At 39.4% G+C, this 18196-nt stretch overlaps 1 protein-coding gene across 1 annotated transcript in view; it reads left to right on the top strand.

Annotated features, from left to right (window-relative positions):
- The window catches only part of PLD5 (phospholipase D family member 5), a 418022-nt gene that overhangs the window by 388522 nt on the left and 11304 nt on the right, over positions 1 to 18196 (top strand). The window contains 3 exon segments of the mRNA XM_088845062.1: positions 3877 to 4074; positions 13982 to 14118; positions 18024 to 18192. Of these exon segments, the coding sequence (XP_088701188.1) occupies positions 3877 to 4074; positions 13982 to 14118; positions 18024 to 18192 (504 nt within the window).

Here is an 18196-nt window from a genome sequence, read left to right as displayed (position 1 = left end):
TGAAAAAGGAAATGGCAGCCCACTCCAGTGTTCTTGCCTGGGAAATCCCATGGACGGAGGAGCCTGGCAGACTATACAGTCCATGAGGTCACAAAAGAGTCAGACATGACTTAGCAACTAACCAACAACAAGAAGACTTGTAAAGCATTTAGAACAGTGTTTAAAGCATAGTAAGCACTACAGTAAACTAGTACTACTTCTGTTATTATTTCTCCCTAAGCAGTATGTATCTGCTGCATTGTCTCAAACTCAAACACTTAAGAAAAAGAATCTTTTTTACAAGCAAACAAAAACAAATAATTAGAACCTATGGGAAACCCCCAATAAATGTGGAATAGTAGAACTAACTTTTGAATTGCTTACATTGTTAAACTGCAAATAAAATTTACTCATTGGATCCTAAAAAATGAAAGAAAAAAACACTTCAGCAGGGCCTCCCATAATATCCTAGTGCAAGGGACATAAGAGAACCATTGATGTAATTCAAGTTGTAAATAAAATCATTACCCTTAGAAGAGATTTTTGGCAGGGTGTTCCAGGTTGTTTGAGGCCCTAAACCTTTCTGAGCTCTGTGGATTGATCACTAACACTTCCTACTTTGTGGAAAAGAGAATCAGTCTCCTCCTAAGAATAACTGTCTTCCAAAGAATCATTAGCTGATAAATCTCCAGCTTTTTCAAGGTAGTTTTACTCAAATAGTTGGGCCATTCAATCAACCATCAGTTGTGTGATTGAACTGAAAAGTCAGGGCAGCCCATCAGAGTACCTCCACTGATCAGTCAAAGAATATCTCAGTTTAACTTTTTGTTCCTTTGATAATCTGGACATAAAAGCTCTTCAGAAGCCTAATCTTTGTTATTTTCCCCTCTGCCAGCATTTTAGAAATGTCTGTTCATAAACCTGTCCTGAATTTTGGCTCTGACTGAAAGATCTCCAAAACAAAAGCCAATTTCTTTTTTTCCCCATCTTCACTTGATACCAACCTAAATCAAATACATATATTTAGAAATGGGTTTGAGTCATTCTAAGATTGAGAGGATGATAGACAGAAGTCAAATTCTCTTTATATCCCTAGAGGGCAAATCTTGGCTTGTTTCATTGCCTTTGGATTCTGAAGCTGTAATGTAGTCACAGCAAAATGATGTCAGACTTTGTAGAGAAAAGCTCACAAAAAGCAGCTTACACAACAGGGGGAAAGGAACACTTAATCTTTGTTTAGAATGCAGTCACTGGAAATATTAGCTGCTAAGCAGAGGAAGTCTAAGTAAAGTGCACAGAGAGACAGTGACCTCTTGCATGTTGATGATGATAAATGGTACATAAGGGGAGCCCTGGGGATGATAAATGCTGACCATGTTTATAAATACACTTCCCTCTATCCGATCTTACCTAAAGGGACAAACATCGTTCATAATTATGACACCGTTAAAATAAGCATTTTTATTTTTTGCTTCCAGATTTTACATTAGCTTTTAAAGAATTACTTCATTAGACTTCCAGATTAAAATGTGTGATGGTGTGCATTCCAACAAAAGGTACATAACAGATTTCAGCAATACTGAAAATTTTCAGAAGCACCACTTGACTTTAGGTTTTAATGGGTGAAGTCTCTTCTCAAGTGCAGCCTTTCTTTATGCCTTTGTGCATGCTCAATCACTGAGTCGTGTCCGACATGCCCTTATGTACAGTCGGTATTGCCTGCGTTCATTTATTCATCCCCCCTAAATCGTTCCTGCTTTGCTTCCTGGGCCACTTCCTGTTTCAGCTGGAACCGTGTTGACTATCTGGTACTCCCGCCACAGTGTGACTTAGAATAGAAGAACAGCATCCAACACACACTGAGTGCTGGGCACTGTGCTTACTGCAGTAACTTGTCTGCTTACAGCACTCATAACCCTGTCATGTGCATGTTCTGGAGATAAGGAGATTTCATTGCCCTCAAGCCAAAAACCAGCTTGTGTGCTGGAGATGATCAAGTTGCTTGTTTCAAGGAGATAGAGTGACACTATGGCCACTTGCAGGGTGTAAGAAAGATGAATTTAGGAAAGACTTATTATGGGGTTTAGACTTTGTACCAGGTTTTGCAGGGGAGGGTATAAGGAAGCAGGGAATAGGGTATAAGGAAGCTCAGGATTGGATGCTATTGGGAATAGAACAACTTTGAGATTAGGTGTTTTAATAAGCCATCAGTTATGGAGGGGGATGAATTAAGGTTGAAATTGTGATTGGTAAAGAAGCAACTGTCACCTATATCAACTAGGATAGGGCTCTTTGGTCATTTCTATGGACAATGCTCACATTTTGTTAGTGTTCACACAGGATTACAGAGAGGTCTTTTTTTTTTCTTTTTTTGTCTCAATTACATTCTGGACGTTCATGTATGCTCAGTTGCTTAGTTGTGTTCAACTGCTTGCAACTCTATGGACTGTAGCCCACCAGGCTCCTCTGTCCCAGGCAAGAATACTGGGGTGGGTTGCCATTTCTTCCTCCAGAGGATCTTCCTGGCCCAGGGATCAAACCTGCATCTCCTGCATTGGCAGGTGAATTCTTTACCTCTGTATACCTGGGAAGCCCTGCATCCTAGACAGTCAATAGCAGTCTTTGGCACATTGGCTTGCAGATGCATCACCCTATGATTTCTTTGTTGCAAGATCCTATTGGTCTCTTACTCTTAAAGGTGAAAGTCACTCAATTGTGTTCGACTCTTTGTGACCCCATGGACTATACAGTCCATGGAATTCTCCAGGCCAGAATACTGGAGTAGATAGCTATTCCCTTCTCCAGGGGATCTTCCCAACTCAGGGATCGAACCCAGGTCTCCTGCATCGCAGGTGGATTCTTTACCAGCTGAGGCTACCAGGGTAGCCCCTCTTACTCTTGAGGCTTGTGCAGTCTTAATAAGAATAATAATTGCTAACATATTTTAAGTGGTTACCATGTGATAGGCACTACTCAAAGCCCATAAAAACATATTAACCATGTTATGTATCATAGCAATTGTATGAAATAAACAATATTATCTCCTTTTTATGGAAGAAGAAAATTATGATGAGAGATTAAGTATCTTGTTGTTGTTGGACTGGAAGCTAATTCCAGGCAGTCCGACTCCAGAATCCATGATCTAAACCATTTTGTTGTGCTGCAACTGAAAGTTGATCTTTATATTGTTGCATTATTTAAGGAGTCATACCAAAAAATTTAATATTGAATAAAAGAATCTGAAGAGCTGATATAAAAACGTATTGATGAATATGAAAAAATTATCCACAAGAGCCCAAATGCAGGGCTTTCCTTGTAGTTCAGTGGTTAAGAATCCGCCTTGCAATGCAAGAGACACCGGTTCAATCCCTGGTCCAGGAAGATCCCACATGCTTCGGAGCAACTAAACCTGTACTCCACAACTACTGAGCCTGTGCTCTAGAGCCTGCGAGCTGCATCTACTGAAGCCAGCACGCCTTAGAGTCTGTGCTCTGCAACAAGAGAAGCCACTGCCACGGGAAGCCTGATCGCAGTAACAAAGAGTAAGCCCTGCTTAGTGCAGCTAAGGAAAGCCCATGAGCAGCCATGAAGATTCCCCACAGCCAAAAAAATAAATAAATGTATCTTTTTTAAAAAAGAGCTCAAATGAAAAAACAGGCAAAGCTTCTCAAATATTTAAGCATTTTAATGACACATTATTTCTGTATACCATATCTACGTACTTACAGATGCAGTATATATACATATATGTGTGTGTGTGCATACACATATATAATCATTATAATATAGCAACTACAAGAAAAAAGATCACTATTTCTGCATTCTTGTGCATTTTTTGTCTGAGACTAACACCATCACATGTTCATGGCATTGATGCTCTCGATTTTAATTTCACAGATGAAAGAACTCGGTGTCATCTTCTACAACTGCAGCTGCCTGGTCCTAGATTTACAAAGGATATTCGCTTTATATAGTTCATTAAAATTCAAGAGCAGAGTACCTCAGACCTGGTCCAAGAGACTTTATGGAGTCTATGACAATGAAAAGAAATTGCAGCTTCAGTTGAACGAAACCAAATCTCAAGCATTTGTGTCGGTGAGTTTTGCTCTTTTTTTCTCCTCCTCCTCCCCTCCTTCCTCCAAAAGCCCTTTATTAAGTTTGAGTTTGAGTGCAATCTTATGTTGGGCAAAACTGAATTCGATCAGTTTATCCTGACATATCCCTGGAAGAGTTAAAATATATCCATTCTTATACTCAAGCACATGCTGTCCCTAGTTACAATAACAATACCTGTTAATAATCATTCCTAGTTTCAGATACTTTGTGTTATCTGGTTGGAGCCCCACCATCACCCATTAGGTAGACCCAAGATTATGACTGTTTCAAATGAAGATAGTGAAGTTTATCTACTAGCACAAAGACCATCAGATGGCAGGTGCCAAGAGAAACACAAGCACCCAGGTCTTCTGACACCAGATGCTATTTTCAATGCCTTTCACAAATGATTTCACACTCAATTTTAGCAATATAATCCTCTGAGGAAACCCTGCTGTGTAAAACAGACCAAAGCAGAGCTATTGTATTTGATTGGGGCTGGAGGGCAAGAGGCCCTTCCAAAAGGCCAGGGCACAGTTTCCAGGCCTCTGACTACACTTGGAAGCTTCCACCTGGATGCCCACACACCACAGCTGTCCTCACAGAATTGCTGAGAGTGGGCAAGGTAAATATCTGAACCTACAGTCCTGGTCTTCAAACTCTAAAGCATCTAAAAACCAGACAGGGAACCTGATTGAAATGCAAACTTACAGGACTTCCCTGGTGGCACAGAGGAACACAGGTTCAGTCTCTGGTCTGGGAAGATTCCATGTGCCACGGAGCAATTAAGCCTGTGCTCTAGAGCCTGGGAGCCACAACTAATGAAGCCCGAATGCTCTAGTTCCTGTGCTTTGCAATAGAGAGGCCACCACAATGAGAATCCTGCACGCTGCAAGGAAGAGTAGCCTCCGCTCTCTGCAACTAGAGAAAGCCTGTGCAGCAATGAAGACCCAGCACAACCAAAAACTAAAAATAAATAAATAAGTTGTATTATTGTTGTTATTTCAGTGCTGTTGTGTCTGTCTCTTTGTGACTCCGTGGACTGCAGCACACCAGGCCCTTCTGTCCTCCACCGTCTCCTGGAGTTTGTTCACATTCATGTCCATTGAGTTGATGATGCTATCTAACCATCTCATGCTCTGTCTTCCCCTTCTCCTCCTGCCTTCCGTCTTTCCCAGCATCAGGGTCTTTTCCAATGAGTGGCTCTTCTCATCAAGTAGCCAAAGCATTGGAGCTTCAGATTCAGCATCAGTCCTTCCAATGAATATTCAAGGTTGATTTCCTTTAGGAAACTGACTGGTTTGACCTCCTTGCAGTCCAAGGGACTTTCTAGAGTCTTCTCCAGCATCACAATTCGAAGGCATCAATTCTTTGACTCTTTAAGGTCCAACTCTCACATCCATACATGACTATTGGAAAAAAAACATAGCTTTGACTAGATGGACCTTTGTTGGCAAAGTGATGACTCTGCATTTTGATATGCTGTCTAAATTTGTCACAGCTTTTCTTCCAAGGAGCAAGCATCTTTTAATTTCATGGCTGCAGTCACCATCCACAGTGATTTTGGAGCCCAAGAAAAGAAAATCTATCACTGTTTCCATTTTTTTTCCCCTTCTATTTGCCATGAAGTGATGGGACTGGATGCCATGATCTTAGTTTGGGGGTTTTTAATTTATAAGTAAGTAAAAAGTACAAACTTACAGTTCCCCCACCCTCACCAGGATCTGATCCACTGGACCTGGGTGAAACCTTAGAATTTTGATTTGAATCAGGCTTCTGAATTGATCCTGTTGCTCAGGTAAACTTCTTTGAATCATTCTCCCAATTTAATATGGCTGTTTCTTCACTGTCTTACAAGTTGCCAACAACTTCTATGTCACTGAAGAGGAAATAGTAGCTTTTTTGCCCATTAAAATGAAAGCAATTTCTGGAAATTTAGAAGTGTAGTGATAGAGAGAAAATTGGAGTTGCTTGTCTTAAATAAATTCATGTAAGTGTGAATAACATAAAATAATAGACTATGGAAGATTTCCATCAAATAGAACTAAAAAGCTCCCTTTTTTGGTATGTGTACAGGTCAAACAATGCAGTAGCATATAGCATATCATCTAAGGCATTTTACTAATAAAATTAATGCATATATTCTATTTTGTTTCTTCTTAAGACAACCCTGTAAGACAAGAAGATCAGATATTATTCTCAATTTGTAGATTAGTTGCAATAGGAAATTTTCCAAGGAACCCTTAAGCCAGATTAATGGCAACATTAATGATAACATGACATAAATGATAGCATGACACCCCAAGGGTCCAGCAGAACAGTTGGAAGAAGCAAGAAACAGGTGAATTATAAGCATATTTCAGATAATTGCTGGATTTTGAATTCACAGTTTGAATCTTGGAGATGAGTGAATATGGTTGTTGCATAAATTTAAATACTGACTCTTAAAAAAGTGGGGGAGTCCTCCTTTGTTGATCCCAAAGTTAACACATCTACTTCAGAGAGAGGGCCCAGGCCTTTAGTAAAATCTATGAAAATGCAAGGGCTTTGTTATATTCCTTGTGCCAAGTCACTTCAGTCCTGTCCGACTCTTTGCAACCCTAAGGACTGTGTAGCCCACCAGGCTTCTCTGTACATGGAATTCTCCAAGCAGAATACCTGAGTGGGTTGCCATGCCCTTCTCCAGGGATCTTCCCAAACCAGGGACTGAACCCCCTTCTCCTGCAACTCCTGCATTGCAGGCAGATTCTTTACCTCTGAGCCACTGGGGAAGCCTGCTACAAAATAGGCTGAGCTTTTTTAACAGTCCTTTCCTTAAGCTATGGTCTTGTAAACCATGTGGCACCTTTGTTTTCTATTTTTATTTGATTATTTTTAATTATTGTTATTTTATTTTCCATTTCACATTACTATCTCAATCCTACCTTTGAATTTCAGTTCAACAGATATTAACTCAACAACATTTTTTTACAGAGGAATAAAATCTTATAGACATAAGATAAGTAAAAGTCAGAAAACCCCCAATATTGGAATTAGTATCATTTGCCCAGAGTTCCTTGGTCTCACCTCTGTTACAACATTAATCACATTTTTGTAGCTATTCATTTATTGATTATCTCTCCCACTATTTTGGGCTTCCCTGGTAACTCAGATGGTAAAGAATTTGCGTGCAATGGGGGAGACCTGGGTTCAATCCCTGAGTTGGAAACTGGGTTGGGATCCCTGAGTTGTCCCTGGAGAAAGGAACAGCTACCCACTCCAGTTTTCTGGCCTAGAGATTTCCATGAACAAAGGTCCGTCTAGTCAAGGCTATGGTTTTTCCAGTGGTCGTGTATGGATGTGAGAGGTGAACTGTGAAGAAAGCTGAGCACTGAAGAATTGATGCTTTTCAACTGTGGTGTTGGAGAAGACTCTTGAGAGTCCCTTGGACTGCAAGGAGATCCAACCAGTCCATTCTAAAGGAGATCAGACCTGGGTATTCATTGGAAGGACTGACGCTAAAGCTGAAACTCCAATACTTTGGCCACCTCATGCGACGAGTTGACTCATTGGAAAAGACTCTGATGCTGGGAGGGATTGGGGGCAGTAGGAGAAGGGGACGGCAGAGAATGAGATGGCTGGATGGCATCACCGACTCGATGGACATGAGTTTGAGTGAACTCTGGGAGTTGGTGATGGACAGGGAGGCCTGGTGTGCTGTGATTCATGGGGTCACAAAGAGTCGGACACGACTGAGCGACTGAACTGAACTGAACTGAAAGCAGCAGTGAATGTTGGATTGGTTCTATTAGTAGTAATATCAATCAAAAGTTCCAGGATACATACAGTTTTCTGAGTATATGTGTCAAACAAATGTCAAGGCAAATTTATTTAAGTTCAAAATATTTGTTATAAATTATCTTAAAACAGTATATTTTTATAAGCTTACAGTCCCAACACTAAGTTAACACACAAAATATATATATTTGAGGGCCTTAAGAATTATCATTCCCAAAATTAGATTTTAGGTGATTAATAACTTAGCATGTTTATATATACATTTAAATAGTGATGTAGATATAAATTATTTCTAATTTTTTCATAGGACAGAAAGAGGTATTTGGTTAGATTTAAGTATGTGGTCTCTAATAACTTGGGGCTGAATCATTCTAATTTTCTTACATTCCCTATTGAAATCAGAAGATAGGAACAACAGACTGAGGGGTTTTGTCTTATTTTATAACAACAGTGTGAGGTTTTTTTGTCCTATTTTGTAATAAAAGACTGAGGTTTTTTGTCCTATTTTGTAGAATGCTTATTTTAGAGTTCTTAAGATAATGCATTTGATTTCCAAGATTAAGACTAGTTAGTTCAAGGTCTGTTTTTATTGATCTGGGTGCTAGAAAGATTTAATTTCTTGTTTATTGCTTAGTTCATTCATTCACCATTCATATATACTGTAGTTATTTAGTAAGTGAGGGCAGACGTTGAATAGAACTTGGTGCTGCTCTGAAAAATATAATTAAATTACCTTTAGAATCTCGGCTATATATTTTAACTACACTTCAATAGATTTATTGAGATATAATTTATTACCATAAAATTCATCTTTTTAAAATGTAAAAATCAGTGGGTTTCAGTATAGTCACAGAGTTTTACTATCATCTATATACTTTCTAATTTTAAAATATTTTTATCACCACAAAGGAAAAAGCCATACCTGTTAGTAGTTACTCTCCATTTTCCCCTTCTCTCAGATTCTAGAAAGCACTAATCTACTTTCTAATTATTTGCCTTTTTCTAGATACTTCATAGAAATGAAGTAATATTGATACAATATGTAGTCTTTTGTAACTGATTTATTTCACTTAGTATTAATAAAATGGTTTCAAAATTTATGACTCAGTTCTTTTTCCTTTTGTGGCCAAATAATATTCCATTGTATTGATATATCATGTTTTGCTGTCTGTCCATCAGTTAATGGACATTTAGATGTTTTTACCTTTCGACTATTGTGAATAGTGTTCCTATGAACCTTCATGTACAAATTTTTATTTGAATACCTGTTCTCAGCTATTTTGAGTTTTACTTAGGAGTGGAATTGCTGGGTACTGTTGTAACTCTATCGTAAACATTTTGAGGCATTGACAAACTTTTTTAATTGGCTGCACCATTTTGCAATTCCACCAGAAATGAATGAGGATTTCAGTTTCTGCACATCTTAGTCAATGCTTGCTATTTTCCGCTTTATTTTAGCCCTCTTAGTGTTTGTGAAATTTGTCTTATGGTTTTGATTTGCATATTTTAATGAACTTATTGGTCATTTGTATATCTTTTTAGAGAAATGTCTATCAAAGCCTCTGCCCATTTTTCAGTTAGATTGCTTGGGGTTTTGTTATTGAGTTGTAAAAGTTATTTATACATTCTAGATACAAGGATGTATATGATTTGCAAGTATTTTCTCCCATTCTGTAGATTGCCTTTTCATGTTTAATTACATTTTAGCATATATATTCTGGGAATGGAATATGGATTTTTTTAAACCAAGAATCTGATATGAAATAAAACCCTACTAAAGCAAGAATTTAATGAATATGCAAAGCAAGGTACATGTAAATATAACGTGTTTATTGATGTAAGAAGGAAATAGAGATTGCCTATAATCAAGGTGCCTCAAGAGCACTTGATTGGTAACAGATCATTGAGAGCTGAAACAAAGAAAAGGATCTGTAGTTTCCTTCTCTTTGTATTTTTCTTTGGAATAAAGAAGTACAAAGTGCAAGGGTCAGAAAATTAATCCAGGAATGATAAGAAAACATTAGTCTTCTCTCTAATTAAATAAGCAGAACTAGTTAATTTCCTCTGCCAGATCAGAGAACAAACAAGTACTACCATGATCCCAGGGCAGAAGTACTAATACAAATAGTCATGTGTTTCCTTAGTAAACACAGCACCTGCTATGCTCTAGGCATTGGGTTAGGAAATGAGAATATAGGAAACAAGACAAGTACAAGTAAGGGTCTATTCACACATAGATGGAAATACCTAGAGCAAAGCAACTCCAACTAGGAGTAGAGGTTGGGGAGTCACACAAGACTCCAACATTTAGTAATCTAAGAAGCACTCTCACATCCCACAAATATTTATTGAGCAGGTCATACGTGCTAAGCATGGCATAGCACACGGCTCCAGAGACATAAGACCAAGCAGCTCACAAGCTGGTAGAGAATCACACATCCAAATGAAGGAAGTACAACAGAGCATATGCTGGAATGAAACTGCACAAAGCAGGAATCTTATATTGATCACTGATGTATGCCAAGTACCTAGACTAGAGCTGGTTGCATGGCTGCTATCAATACTTAGTAATATTTGATGAGGGAATGAAATCAGGTGCAGAAGAGGAATAGATCCAGGCCAGGAGTAGGCCATTCTTTTATTTAAGCCTCAAAGGCAAATCATGATGAAAGATTGGTTACTGTTCTCACTCCACTGGAAACAGAGGCTCAGGAAGTGTAAGGGACATGGCCAGCCTGATACAGGTTATAAATGCTGGAAGCCAGCACATCACCAGCATGTAAATGTTGCATCACCAAAGCACAGTATCCAAACTTATTAGACAATAGCCAATGAAAGAGACCAGTGACTCTGTGTCTAAATTTGTTCCTCCCTGAAACCAAAATCCAGTTTTGGGAACATGCAAGGAAGTTCAGGAAATTCGTAACTGAAGCAAAAATATGGACATTTGGACACATTTCAGAGTTGACCTGGGCTCCTGTCTAGAGCTAAGATCCTTAGCTTCTTCACGGTAAGCTTTACCTGTTGGGTAAAGCAGACCCAACAGGCTGAGAGAATTAATTCATTTGAATATTCATGTATTAATGGAAATAGAAAAATGAGTAAAACACAGTTCCCAAAATCAAGATAGTAGCTGTCTAGGCAAGGAGATGAGACAGGTGCAAGTGATTTTAAGTTTCAATATTCTAAATAATACAACAAATAAATCACATTATGGGAAGACAGAAAAAGGAGAGGTAGCTTCTGGGTGACAATATAAAAATGTTTCAGGACTTCCCTGGTGGTCCAGTGGTTAAGAGTCTGCCTGCCAATGCAGAGACACAGGTTCGATCCCTGGTCCAGGAAGATCCCACATGCCTTGGGGCGACTAAGCCTGTGTACCACAACTACCGAAGCCTGAGAGCCCTAGAGCCTGTGCTCCCCAACAAGAGAAGCCACCATGAGACGCTCAAGCACTGAAACTAGATAGTAGCCCTAGCTCGCCGCACCTAGAGAAAGTCTATGCACAGCAGTGAAGAGCCGGCACAGCCAAAAATAAAGTTTTTTGGTTTATTTTTAATTTCATGGAGGAGACAGTATTTGAACTTGAACCTAGAGAAAGTATAGGACCCTGATAGGTAAAGATAGGGAAATACTTCAGCCAGAGGGACCGGCTGGAGCAAATCCACAGAGGCAGACAAGGTGAGAGCAGGGCCATGGACTGACGATTATCTTAGTTTGGGACACAGAAGGCATGATAGCACACAAAGGAGGGAGACATAACCGGGAGAGCCAGGTTACAGAGGCCGTGCATACATCTGCCCCAGTGAGATCAGGCTGAATTCCAAGAAACCAGGGGTCCTGAGAGACACACAGGATATTGTTTGTCTTGTAAGCATTGTGGAGACAGGGAAATGAGTTCAGAAGATATATAAAAGTGGTGCCCAGCAAACAGCACCAGTGCCTGAATGAGGGAAACAGCAATCTGGAGTAAGAGGGAAGGACAACAGGAGAGACACTGCAGAAGCCCACGCCGTCTGTCTTAGTGACAGATGGGGTATCTGCGTGTGTGTGTGCTGGGGAAAAGTGTAGGACTAGCATTGGATTCTGTTTTTTGTTTTTTTTTTATGTTTTATTGTTTTGTTTTGGGCTTTTTTGTTCTGGTTTCTCTCCTTTAGCATTTGTTTTTTAGTTTTTTAATACTTAGAAGTTCATCCTCATTCCAAAAGAAAAGTGATTTAAATCCAAAACTTATTCTGATACTCATCGGCCAGAACAGCATTCTGAGTAAGGGTGTCTGGTAGGTGTGGCCCTTCAACCTGCTCCTTCCTCGGCCCCATGCTCCTCCTCAGCTGGACATCCATCATCTTCCCTCTGTCTAAGCTGGGATAGGGAGACTCCCACCAGCACAGGGTGAGGAGTTGTTCCCAAGCATTCATGAGGGCCCCTGACCACCAGAGCTGGCAGAACATTTGGTGAAGGACCCAGTTCTGCCGTGCCAGGCAATCTTCCAGAAACCATTTATTTGGCCTCTGATACTAAACAGAGGAGCCTGGCAGACTACAGCCCATGGAGTTGCAAAAGAGTCGGACACTAAACACCGAAAGACTCATTGCATTGTTTGTGTTCCTGTTTGGTGTCTTGCTTGTCAGAGTAATGCAGGAACTACAGAAATGCTCCTTCCAGTCTTTTTTTTTTTTTTTAATTTATTATTATTTTTTTAAATTTTACAATATTATATTGGTTGGTTTTGCCATACATTGACATGAATTCGCCCCAGGTGTACATGAGTTCCCCCTCCTGAACCCCCCTCTCACCTCCCTCCTCCCTTTATCCTCCCTCTTGGTCATCTCCGCACACCAGCCCCGAGTATCCTGTAACATGCATTGACCCTGAACTGCTGATTCATTTCACATATGACAACATACATGTTTCAATGTCATTCTCTCAAATCATCCCACCCTCACCCTCTCCCACAAAGTCCCATCCTTCCAGTCTTGTCCAGCAGGAGGCCAGTAAAAAAACCAAAGTACATCTTTTCCTTTCTACAATGAAAAAAGTGAAAGTGAAAGTCACTCAGTCACGTCCGACTCTTGTGACCCCATGGACTATACAGTCCACGGAATTCTCCAGGCCAGAATACTGGAGTAGGTAGCTATTCCCTTCTCCAGGGGATCGTCTCAACCCAAGGACCCAACCCAGGTCTCCCATATTGCAGGCGGGTTCTTTACCAGTTGAACCACAAGGGAAACCCAAGAATACTGGAGTGGGTAGCCTATCCTTCTCTGGCAAATCTTCCCAGTCCAGTAATTGAACCGGAGTCTCCTACATTGCAGGAGGATTCTTTACCAGCTGATCTACCAGGTAATCCCTCCTTTCTATAATAACTTTATCTAAAAAAAATCATACTTCTGTAAGATGGAAACCACTTTGAGTAACATAAGAAAAATATCTATCTCAAGTATAATTTGCCTCTTTGTTCATTTTTCTCAAGTCCCTGTCTCTGCTTATGAGCTTGGCATCTTAATAAGTCACTTGGTTTTTCCTCTAAAATTACTGATGATCTTTTCTCCACAATCAACCCTCCTCTTCCTCACTTGATGAAAAAATAGGAGAAAAGAAAAAACAAAACAAGATTTTTAGACCATGTGTCTTGAACATCTTTATGGCCATGTTACTTTTCAAGTGAAATGATTTCTAGCATAAATAGCTTGCTGTATGTGTATATATATATATATACATATATATACTATGTGTGTGTGTGTATATATACAATGCATGGTAATATCTGAGAAAATTAACTATGTATGATACGAGTGTATGCCAGAGTCGCATAAGTTTAGAATTGGAGAACTTCTATAAAGATAAAACATGTGTGTATTAAAAACGAGAATTCCCTCCCAAAACCAACTTAAAGGACAGATTTGAGACTCATTCCACCACACTTTGATTTCTACTTGCTTCAACTTTGATAGAACTCCAAATGTGTTTGTCTAATCTCATAAAGAACTGGAAAGTAGACTTGCAAAATTTGGCTAAAAGCCAAGATTCATTTAAAAAAAAATTTTTTTTTTAAATAGCAACAAAAAAAGAGAAACCCTCAGATGGCAAAAACTAATACTCTAAAAGTTTGTTTTTTGTGTCTTCACAGAATTCTCCCAAACTCTTTTGCCCTAAAAACAGAAGCTTTGACATAGACGCCATCTACAGTGTAATAGATGATGCCAAGCAATATGTGTACATTGCGGTAATGGACTACCTACCTATTTCCAGCACAAGCACCAAAAGGTCAGTGAGTGTGTACTTAGAACCTGGGCTCCAGGGCGAGGCGCGAAACTGAGAACCATAGGAAAAAATATCCTGGACACTGAGATGCTATCAAGTCACAGAAGTTTGCACATTCACATCTCAGTGTATATTTGCCTCTCACCCAGAATGCATCTCCTCTCTCAGTCCATTTTAAGGACTCAGGGTTTCATCTCATAAATTACTACCTCAGTAATTTACATTATAAGCATGACAGCAACTTTAGATTGAAGATTGGGTTGTGATTTGAAAATTATTAGAAAAAAGTTTTTTTAAGTTATCAGTTGACATGTGCCTGAAGAGCATACTGAAACTAAGGAGGTCTGCCAAGATTTTCTTTAAAAGAGGCATCACTTTGTTGTACTCATGTCGGTCTTCCTTAAATGCTAAAGTTTCATACTATCTTTTTCACTTACAGGAGAAGCAAACTTATGTATGTTCTCAGTCAATCCATCATCTCTAATAGGAACATAGCATTTTAAAATTTAGAGTATTTTTAATATTCATCACTGTGCAAATGTGGAAATATTTGGAATAAACAGGAGCAGAATTTATGCCCCTAAATCATTGCATGTATAAATGCAAGCCTAGGACCCAAGTATTTCCCACTTTTGCTTTCTTGCTGGGAATGCAGAGTTTGGGTGCTTGTAAATGTTTTGAATAATCCAGTTAACCCAGGAAAAATTTCCAAAGTGCACATTTCTAAGAGTACAAACTGACACCTTTTAAATTTGGAAAATTACAATTTCAAATGAACTATTTTGCTGAGGTTAAGTAATTTCATGTGCCCTATATTGCTTGAATATTGTTCATATTGCCAACCTCACATATGCATAATATACAACTTCTTTATGCAAATGACTTTATTGCAAAAGATGTGTTTCTCCCAGAAAGTTATTACCCCTAATGATTGTCAAAAAGTATTTTAGGCTGCAAGATACACATTATTAAGACACTTTTGCTTAAAATATTGTGCACCTTTTGAACAGTCATATATTTTTTCCCACATACTTTCATTTCTTTCAATCCCTCCTTTCCATGTTTTGCCCATTTATTGTTTATTTGATTTTAGATTTGTTTTAGACTTCAGCTTCTCTTTGGGAAGAATTTGAAGCAATAGATTTTGCCTGATTTTCCAATTATTCTGAAGGAGAATAAGGTTAAGTTTACGACTTATTAGGTTGGGATAATAATTTCATAGGATTGACATAACCTTCATTTCATGAAGTTCCTTCGAACAAACAAAATTAAGATCTATCATAGCCAAGGGGGACGGCATTAGCATGGATAATCTAATATACCTTGGAAATATAACGAGGAAAGAGATTGTGTACCAAACACAGAGCAATGCAGAGTCAAAGCAGGGGTCTCTCAGTGGGAAAGATTTGCATTTTTTTCTCAGATGAAGAAGGTAGAGAAGGAAAAAACTGAAAGTCAAGCATCCCATTCTTTGAGACTCCATGGATAGAGTTGCTTGAATTTTCCAGGCAAGAATATTGGAGTGGGTTGCCATATCCCTCTCAAGGGGATCTTGCCTATCCAGGGATCAAACCTAAGTCTCCTGCATTGCAGGCAGAATCTTTACCATCTGAGCCACCAGGGAAGGCTCCAGGGAGAAGTTGAAGCTATTCTCAGGAAGGAATGACTAATCAAATGCAGCTGCAGAGTGCCAAGAGAACAGCTAAGGGAGAAGGAGGAGGATACCTTATCCTCTGAATGAAAGGGAAGGGGACAAGAATGTGTGTGCCATCAGGGCAGAAAGTTGAGGAGAACCATGACCAAGACCCCCAATTTTGTGAATGAAGGAAAGAACAAGTTTCTCTAGGGTGGGGCAACAGAATAATTACAAAAGATACAGGAGGTGGAACTAACCCAATACAAGGATAGAGGTTGATAGATGGTATCGAGAACCCTGAAGGTTGAGATGACTTTTTCTAGTAGTCCTCAGCCTTATGACTATAGAAATACACCAACAGAATAACAGCACTGATCTAGGATTTAGATTCTGCAAAGAGACAAAGGAAGGGAGAGGGGCAACTATCCTTCAGGTAATCAGAAATGAAACTAGGCTTGTCGGGGAAAGGAGACCAGGAGGAGCTGATGCATCAGGAAAGTAGAGGGATCTTAGATCTGGAGCCTGCACAGGTGAAAAGTGAACATGTTAGTTTCTCAGTCATGTCCGACTCTTTGTGACCACATGGACTGTAGCCCACCAGGCTTTTCTGTCCATGGGATTTCCCAAACAAGAATACTGGAGTGGGTTTCCATTTCCTTTTTCCAGGGGATCTTCCTGACCCAGGGATTGAACCCAGGTCTCCTGCATTGCAGGCAGATTCTTTATCATCTAAGCCACCAGAGAAGCCCACACAGGTGAAAGGGCAGGTACAAATAAGAGAGTGAAAGAACTTGAAGGACAGGAGGCTGGGGTCAGATATAAAGAGGAGACCTTTGGAGGTAAAATTATTACTCACAGGCTAAGGTTTTGAATAATACACCATTAGTCCAAATAATGAATTGGCCTAGAATTAGGCAAAGATTTGTATGAATAAACAGAAGGTCTACAAATTATAGGATTAAAGAGAGAGCAATTTGAGATTTGTCTTTAACATGGGAAAGCTTATTGTTTTTGGTTTTTAATATGAGAACTAAGTTCAGTTCAGTTCAGTCGCTCAGTCGTGTCTGACTCTTTGCGACCCCATGAATCACAGCACGCCAGGCCTCCCTGTCCATCACCAACTCCCAGAGTTCACTCAAACTCATGTCCACAGAGTCGGTGATGCCATCCAGCCATCTCATTCTCTGTCGTCCCCTTCTCCTCCCGCCCCCAACCTTTCACAGTTCTGAAAGAAACACTGTGTGCTGTGGGGAGCAGAGGCTGGCTCCTAAATCAAGTGGACAGGTTGTGGTGGGAAATACACAGCAGGACTTTAGCAGAAACTGTGGCCTAGGAAAGAGTCCAGATTTAGTTGAAGTAAAAAGTTAAGAATCCAGGGAAAAGGCTAAACCTATAGGGGAAACTGCATGATGAAGGGTTCCAAGGTCCCAGAGTAGTGGAGGGGCTTGGCAAGGAGAGACGAAGACCGTTTGGAAATAAGAGTGTGGGAAGCTTGGATAACCAGAGCAAGATCTCATTTGCGGGGCACTTATCAAAGAGAGGTTTAAGAAGCATTTGAAGATGACAGAGTGCTCAAGGATCCTAACTGGAATTCTTTTGGAAAGTTGATTCTTCTTGCACATTTGAACTGAGGCCCAAGTAAAGTTGGAGGTGTGAGGGTGGCATGTGGTAGCAGTCAGTATGTCTGTGCCCTCAGCCCACACAACCTGAGGCCCTGATAGGAAACCTCATTTTAGGTAGGATTGTACCTGCCTAAAGCACTATTTCTCACTGTTCTAACCCAGGAGACCAGCATTTTATCAACATATCCTACCAGGTTATTTATATTATAGATTAGAGGCTGATCTAATCTATAATATAAATGATCAAGTAATGATCCAGTTAATGTCAATGCTCTCTGTAGTCTAGTAAATTCCTTTCCCCAAAGTAACTGATTTTCTTTATCTGTACGGATATTATTTCTACAGTATTTATATTATAGATTAGAGGCTGATCTAATCTATAATATAAATGATCACATAGTGATCAAATTAATATCAATGTTCTCTGTGGTCTAATAAATTTCTTTCTCCAACCTAACTAATTTTCTTTTATTTCATCTTTATGGATATTATTTCTACAGGACTTATAAATTAGAGGCTGATTTAATCTATAATATAAATGATCATATAATGATCAAGTTAATGTCAGTGTTCTCTGCAGTCGAGTAATTTTTTGTCCCCCAAACTGACTAATTTTCTTTATTTTATCTGTATGGATATTATTTCTACAGGACTTACTGGCCAGACTTGGACGGAAAAATCAGAGAAGCATTAGTTCTGCGGAGCGTCAAAGTTCGACTCCTTATAAGCTTCTGGAAGGAAACTGACCCCCTCACATTTAACTTTATTTCATCTCTTAAAGCTATTTGCACTGAAATAGCCAATTGCAGTTTGAAAGTTGTAA

This window comes from Moschus berezovskii, chromosome 17, assembly GCF_049115385.1.
Source record: "Moschus berezovskii isolate FMDL1 chromosome 17, NW_MosBer_1.0, whole genome shotgun sequence".
NCBI classification, from domain to species: domain Eukaryota; kingdom Metazoa; phylum Chordata; class Mammalia; order Artiodactyla; family Moschidae; genus Moschus; species Moschus berezovskii.
The sequence above is the reverse complement of the archived record's forward strand: the minus strand, read 5'-3'. Positions and strand labels throughout refer to the sequence as shown.